The sequence below is a fragment of the Rhea americana genome, unplaced genomic scaffold (assembly GCF_003343005.1).
Source record: "Rhea americana isolate MKP2758 unplaced genomic scaffold, rheAme1 scaffold_165, whole genome shotgun sequence".
In the NCBI taxonomy this organism is placed as follows: domain Eukaryota; kingdom Metazoa; phylum Chordata; class Aves; order Rheiformes; family Rheidae; genus Rhea; species Rhea americana.
Window position 1 is genome coordinate 571,577 of NW_028185761.1, and position 7,931 is coordinate 579,507.

At 36.5% G+C, this 7,931-nt stretch overlaps 1 protein-coding gene across 1 annotated transcript in view; it reads right to left on the reverse strand.

Annotated features, from left to right (window-relative positions):
* ACER3 (alkaline ceramidase 3) overlaps positions 1–7,931 on the reverse strand; it is a 58,392-nt gene that overhangs the window by 33,135 nt on the left and 17,326 nt on the right. The window contains exon 2 of the mRNA XM_085300557.1: positions 4,698–4,808. Coding sequence (XP_085156683.1) covers positions 4,698–4,808 — 111 coding nt within the window. The remainder of the gene's footprint in view (positions 1–4,697; positions 4,809–7,931) is intronic.

Here is a 7,931-nt window from a genome sequence, read left to right on the forward strand (position 1 = left end):
GCGTTATGCACAGACTACACATTAAGCCACAGTATTCCAATGCAGTACTATGAGATCAGAAAAGCACTTAAAAGGAATGGAAATGCATGGTTAAACTAAGCGTTATACGTAGACCAACATGGCCTCTTTTCTCCTGCACCAAACACAATTTATGRYTACTGTCAGTTGATACAATAGTTAYCTTTAAGTGTCAGTACTGATGTAAATGCAATGCTATCTACAAACTCTAGCTYATGCACAATTATTTCACATTGCTCCTCCACCACAAGAGACTTCAAACTAACATCCATGCTTTCATTTATGAGAGAATTTGACATTATACAAGAGATCCAACCACACTCACACATACGAACTCTCGTGCTTCAAATCTTAGAGGGACACAAACAAATACCCTCTAAGAATTTAAAAAGAGTTTTAGGAAGAATTACAAGTTTCATATAATCGGTGATAGCTCACTTTGATATAAGACTATCCAACAGCCTTCAGAATTATCACAAGCATAATGCCTTTATGGAAAAAGTGTTTTATTAGGATTCCATTAACTCAGCTTGAATTTAAGCTATGCAAATGTTGTATGAAAATACTCTAAAGGAACAGATAGGATACACTCCAAACACCTATATTTAGGTATGTACACATGAACTGTGCATCAAAGCTTCCACTAAAACGAATGGCATTATATGAGTGATTCAGCTGGCCAAGTATAAGGAGTTATTTTAGGATGAGCTAAATGATTCTCCAGGCTGACTGCAGTGGGAGACAGATGCCTCCGGCACAGAAAACACATGTTTAAGTGTTTGAACCTGGAGCTGAATCTCACCTATGGTTTACTAAAATAAGATTGGACTAAAGATAAGCAAAACAAAACCAAAAAAGCATATAACATCACAAATGGACACAGAATGTAACATGAAGTAGGACAACAAAGTAGGAATAAATGAACATTTGTACATTCAATAATAGTTTCTCCCCAAGATGTAAGAAATAAGAGTGACCTTGGTTACTCCAAGGGTACAGCTCTACAAGTAAACTCAAGTATGGCTGGGAACGTTCCCAGACACTATAATACAACTGTCTGTGCTATTAAGTTGTTAGAACAGACTATGGCATCAATTTGGCCTTTTCCAACCAGCACTTTCCCAAGCAGCTCCTGGGTGTAGCCTGGCATTTAGAAGAGTCTAGGGATTGTGCCCAGAAGGGAATTTGTATGCAGTCACCTTGTTTTGGAGGCTAAGACTAACACAGATATGGGCCATTCCATCCTGGCTTCAGCACTTAGGAACATTCCTGAGCACATCTGATTTACTAGCATGGACATTGCTTTCTAAATCTTCTCGTGGGCTGCTAGGTAAGAATAAAGGAATTAATTTTGACTGAAGTGCTTCTAATAACTGTTTTCACAGACGCAGAGGTTCACCGTAAATGACATTTAGTAAGGTGTTTACCATTTCCTATGGCCATGTCTAATGTAGGAACTTTCTTCCCTCCTTTTTTTCTCCACTCTGCACAGCTTCTATGCACTAAGCCATAGAATTTTACTAAACAGGCCAAAGATAAATACAAAAGGCAACTGCTTTTCCTTAGATCCATAACAGTTACCTGATTCACTGTATTTCGATTCTTGATTCAATACTTCATTAAATATATTTCAGTACTTGATTCAGTACTTGACTGAATATACAAGACCTAGAGAATGAACCATTTGAGAATCTTGCCTTCTCAAGAAGCATGAGAAAAATAAACCTACATATGGTAGAATCTGATAATATACCAAAGCATTAAATGGCACCATCCAAAATAGAGCTGAACATTCTCAGAAGTCTGATTTGCTCTACCTGCTTCATGAGATGCAAAATGCTACAGTAATTTCTTAAAATATATTCTTAATAATTTTTAGGTTGATTATTTTAGATAACTCAGCTATTTTAGATAGCTTTAGATAGCTAAAGCTTAAAAACGATATTCAGTTCCTATTGACTTCATTGACAATACGCCCTTTGAGCTGAAATGTAGCAGAAATGAGGACTCAGAAGAGTGTACTGTATCTCAAAGAACTTGCTGAAAAGTGCAATTCAGTCTTGGCACCACTATGAACAAGGAATTTATTTAAATAGCTATTTAGAAATCCCCCTTCTCCTGCCAACTTTGGTCTTAGCATGTATGTGAAATGAGCAGTGCTTCCCTAATGCAAAATGCATTTGGTTCAAAGAGGAAATAGGTATCAACAACAGAAATGGTGGGATATAAAGTGAAGCACTGAACAGAGTGTGGTAACACACAAAGGAAATGATGATCAGCTAAATATTTGAAAGCATTCAAAAGAAAGAGCAGATTTAGATCAAAATGTCTAGAAACAACAGTTCTTATGTTCTTAAATGCTAACAGATTTTTGTTTTAATGTCCTTTTTGACAGTMGTCTTTAACTTCTGCTAAAATCTCAGTAATGATTTGAATATGTTAAAACATAACTAAAACATGCTTTTTCTCCCCTCTCAACTTCACAGTAGACCTGAGAAGAATTTCTACTTTAACAGAACAACCCATAAAGGGTTACAAGCTAGTTAGAAGATCTTCTATATGGTCTTTAATGAAGCATGGAACCTGAAGTGAAAACAGTAGTTCTGTGTTAGATTCATTATTTCCTTTATGGATTATGTCTGTACTTTCTTGTTACAAATTAATTGCAGAGAGTGAAATCTGTTTATAAGTAAAATCACTGTAAGGAAAAATATTTCCTCTGGCACTTTCTTAGAAAAAGCCATCTCTGTACACTTACTGTATCTCCACTTCAGTACATTTCTCATTTTGTTATAAACACAGAAAAAATGCCAGGATTCTGGGCACATTTTAACTATTCTAAAAATTCTACTCATCTTATCACTTGCTGTTTTTATTCTGTAGTAGACCAAACACAAGAGGTTTGTTTTTACCAACCATCTTGTTCCCGTTTTTCACTGAGAAAGCATAAAACCTTCTATATTTCTTTACATCTTTAAATTGCTGTAAAAGCTGCTATGAAACCTGTTCAGTGTTATGATTTCTGAAGCAGAGATAAGAGAAACATTTTGGGGAGTGACCTTTCACGCTAGGTCCAATGGACAACACAGAAGTCAGGCTATGTAAGCGTTTRTCACTTCAGACAGGAGTCAAAGGCTTGTTCCTAGCCACAGATGAGCAGAGGGAGCCCAGCTGGAACCCAGGACTGCCCTCCAGCACTGCTGTCAAATACGCAGACTAAGCTCCTCTTCACAAACGCCAAGCACAACACGAAAGCAGAAGTCCTTGCCACTCACTGTCATTGAAGATGGACTTATTAAAAAAACATTCATATTAAATGACATATAAGGCAAATGCCCATTCAGAGCTGCAAATCCCTCCAGCGCTCAGTTTGATCAGCTTTGCTCTTTGTGAAATGTCACTGCCAGAGGCAGCCACAAGTCGYTGTTGAGAAAGTGATTCTCATATACAGAACTTTTACATTTATTCAGTTTAAAGGAATGGATAGTGCAAGATTCTTTGATTCAAGAACAAGCAAAGAGTTCACTTCAGCAAGTGCTTAAACACTGCTTCTTTGCCAGGAAAAGAATTTGTCTTTTAAAAAGGAAACGCTGACCTTTAGGAATTCCTTCTACAGAACTCTATTTTATACTGAGATAAAATTAAATAGTTACTCAAAACCATAAAAAGACTGCAAAGAGCTATTTAGGAAGCAATCACACAAATTCCGTGGTTACTGTTATACTGTTACTGCTCATCTTTAATATACAAGAGTAAAGCTGAATCAAGTCTTTAAATAACTGAAAAACTGTGAAGTTGTACCTGGTGTACATTACAACTTAATTAGCATCAAGAATACTTCCAGCATACATATATGTACTTTCTGATGCTGTTTACCAACATATTTACGCAGTCTTAAAAGTAACATTTATAATAAACCAACCTCTTATCATTAAAAAGGGAGAAGATTGCTAAAGCTGCTCTCTCTGTGATGGCTAACACAGAAATTCACTTTTACAGCCCCAATGGCCAAACCTGAACCATCTTAAAACATCTCCTTTTCTCAGAAGGATAATAAATATGATCTCCAGTTGTACAATACATCAATTAAAGGTTCAAAGGAAGTTTCTTTCCCATATTTCTACTATAGAAAGCTAAACTCCCTAGAATTGCCTCCATGTACCAATATCACATCCTTCTTCCATCCTTGCAGAACTTCCCAAGTGATGGCAGGTAGGCTGTTAGCTGATACATGGCTAATTGAGATCAAACTAAAACTGGTTAAAGAGTGCTCATCCAGCTTCTCCAAGATCTTGCCCATTTGTTCTGTTATTGTTCCATATAACTGYATCAAATTAAAAACACTAATACAGTTTTAAGCTCTATAGAACCAGACTACACAAGACATCCTGCGCAAACCATCATGGAAGGACTCAGTGAGCAAAGATGCACTGAGCAGGACATAAGGCCAAAGATGGATCACTTTACAACCTCAGAAAGTTATTTTGTGAATTCTAACTTTATATCCTTCTGACAAACAGCGATTTTCTGAAAACATTAAGAACTATAACAAAACTGAGCTTTAAGGCTCATACACAATATTTGACTTTCATTACTTGGTTTGTTAATGTTTGGATATTGTTTTATTACTCATCTGAGCTCCTTTTATACTTAAAGAGCAAATTAAGTTTTACACATACCTGTGAGACACAAATATGCAGCTAAATACCGTTTTTCAAGGCCATCTTTATAGGTCTGAATCGCACCATAGATTGGAGGTAGAATGAAAATCAGGTTACTCACTGTGTTCCCTGTAAGACAGAAACCAAAAACAGGCATTTAGTATTGGGTTCTCTACACTTTAAATCAAGCTGCATTCCCTCAGTAGCTGCAGTCCCTCAGCTGTCTTTAGACAGCTTCAACCTTTTCCTCCAGAAAGATGCACATTTTTGATACTCTTATTCTGCTTTGACACATGATATGAAGTTAAATTTCACTCCAGTTTGGGTAACTTTATTTGAAAGCTAACGATATTTTAACTTTTATATCATTTTTCACGTTTGAAGAGTAATAAAATACTAATTTAGACAGCACTTACTTTCTTGGCAGGAAGCAGAAAAAAAAGCATTGCCCTGATTACATAATTCATGAATTAAAATCCAATTCCTTAAGAAGATTTAAGCCCCATATAGTTCAAACTGGGTATTTTAGAAGGGCTTTTTTATTTTATTTTTATTTTAAAGCTACTCTTGGAACTGTCCTCCGCACTCCTCTCAGACACTTTAGGGACACTGAAGGACTCAATTCCTAGATGAAATCAGTCCAATCTTTACTATTCACGTGCTAGTCACTGCACTCACACACACMCCCCAAACAAACCTGGTGCTGCATCACAGATTACGACGCATGTCCTAAGACTGAAATAAGGTAAGATAAGGAAGAGTACAAGGCTAAAAACTGCTAATGCTCAGAATGATGGAGAATTGTCATGATGGGCAACTGTCAAGGCTCATCAAGAGCCTAAACATCAGCAAGACATAGCTGGTGTCTATCTATCCTGCTGAAGCTGTGGCACTGCACAAAAATCCCAACACATGCGTTGCAGAGATCAGAGAAAGCAAGAACAATCTTCAGCTCTGAGGATTCTTCCAGCAAAGAGGAAGGTGAACAAACTTTTCTTTATTGTTTTCTTGTTTTAAGCTTATTTTCCCAGTCTTATTCTAATGCATTTTCAAACTTTCCTGGCACTAGTGCTAACGATCTATACAAAAATGCAACGAAATACTGAGAAGTGGGAAGTGAAACGAAAAGAAACGCGTAAATTTCTCACCAGAAGGAATGCAAGTTCAGCTTTTTAGTCTAACCACAAATCATAATTTTGAGAATAAAGGTTACATATGAGGAACCAAATGACATGCAATTTGGCCAAACGAGCATGTGTATAAAAAAATGCAGAACACTGCATATATTCACACCTTCATAATCTATCAGTTAAAAATATATGTAATGTTGAAATTTAAACTCCTAATTTTCAATGCCAAGTGCAACGTATGAGGCAAAACAAGTTATTTCTGTGTCTTTTATTCAGCAGAGCATCTCAGAACAGTTTCCCTTTCTAAAGCAAAGAACAAAAGTAAGCAGGCCATGCCCGTATTAATCTTCTCACTCAAGTGTCTATTTTCCATGAGTCTTACTCCCCAACATTATTGTCCAAAGAAAAGTGAAAACTATCAAATTGTGATCACATAATCCCAAAATACTATGGCACACTGGGGCAGGGTGGCAGAGGGAAGAGGCAGGGGGTTACACCTATACTTTGGAGGTTTATATGAAGTTCAAACTCAAAGGGAAAAATGATTATTTCAGAACATATGAAGCAGAAGTTTATCTAGTTAACTCAAACTCGTTAGCTCTTCTAAATTCTCACACATCAGATGCAAATATTAACCTGAGACATTCTTCATGACCAGATAAAAAGCACATCTGGAACGAACACTTCAAGAAACTAACTTTACTGCACAACCACACATTTGACCAAGTTACAGCAACTGAAACAGAGGTGCTGAAACCAAACCAGCTCTGCAAAGACACACAAGTTTGTACCAATGCAAAAGGCTTTTTTCATACTTAATTTCTTGGGGAATTATTAACCTTGTACCACATTCCTGTAGTGATGCAATGGRCAGTGCTTCACATTCAGAGAGATCAGGTTTGGAAGAAATCTGCCAAAACTTGGTATTGTTTGGTACACTAACTGTTACCGTGTCCTCCCACATATCATTCAAAGATGTCATGTAGCCTCAAAAAACAGAGTAAACACTATACGGTATGGAATGGGGCCTTGATAGTGGATCTTCTGTTTTCTAAAACAGTTCTTAAACATGCCTGTTTTCAAGGTTTCAACACTAGCTGTAAAGCAGTAATTATGTTAAATTATTGGAAATTTAGGAGTGTTTAATCTAGGACCATCTTGCTGAGAGAGGAAATACCACAGCCCTAATCTAGCTATAAATTCCTGCCACTCCCTTTCTGCTCTTTTGGGCCCATATTATTCAGAACATTTATAGCTGGGATTAGGCAAGCCTATTTGCAAAATATATTTATTGAAAGTTGTGTAAACTTTTTAAAAAGGGAATGAGGGTTGGGAAACACTCAAGTCCTCTGGCATCCTGTTAGCAAAACTAGTTCTTTCAAGATCAYGTATTTCAAAGCCTCTTCCAAACCCAAGGTGCCTAGGGCTGCACATTTGATAAAAGTCTAGCTAGTTTTTTCAGAATTATCCTCACTTACATAGAATTGTTCATAAATTCATTAAAAAGAATTTTGCTAAATCTTGCAAAAAAAGGCAGTGGAATATGAAGCAAAACTAGTGAATAGTACCAAGAAAGAAGTAAAAGGTGACACAAGTTAACTACAGATCCACTAATCTAACCTTAATTAGCACGTGCAGATTTAAAACAAGTTTCAAAGGAAATAAATAGATATGGCAGTAGAAAACAAAAGAAATTAAGTTATCAAAAAAAAAAAAATCCAACCCTTTTCTTTTTTACTTTATTGAAAAAAAAAAATTCCCACCCAAAACAGCAAATCTACTTGGAAAAATCAGAGACAGAAGAATATGCAACTAAGGTAAAAGATAGAAGGTATACAAAATAATTAAAGAATAAATAATTGATTTTGTCAGAAAKAAAGCCAATATGTGAGATGAGGATGGACCTTGGGTTTAACTTTGTACAGAATTCTTATATGTCTCTACCAGATTCCTCAAATACTGTCCAAGGGAGTGATCTAGTTTTCCTTCAGTCACCACAAAGACTACGACGTCTGCCAACAGCAAGGCCTGGATTACCACACAGGAAGAAAGGAATCAGTTTGTGCACTGAAAAGACCAGAAATCAGACTAAATCTGATGGTCAAGACCATGCCTCTGAATA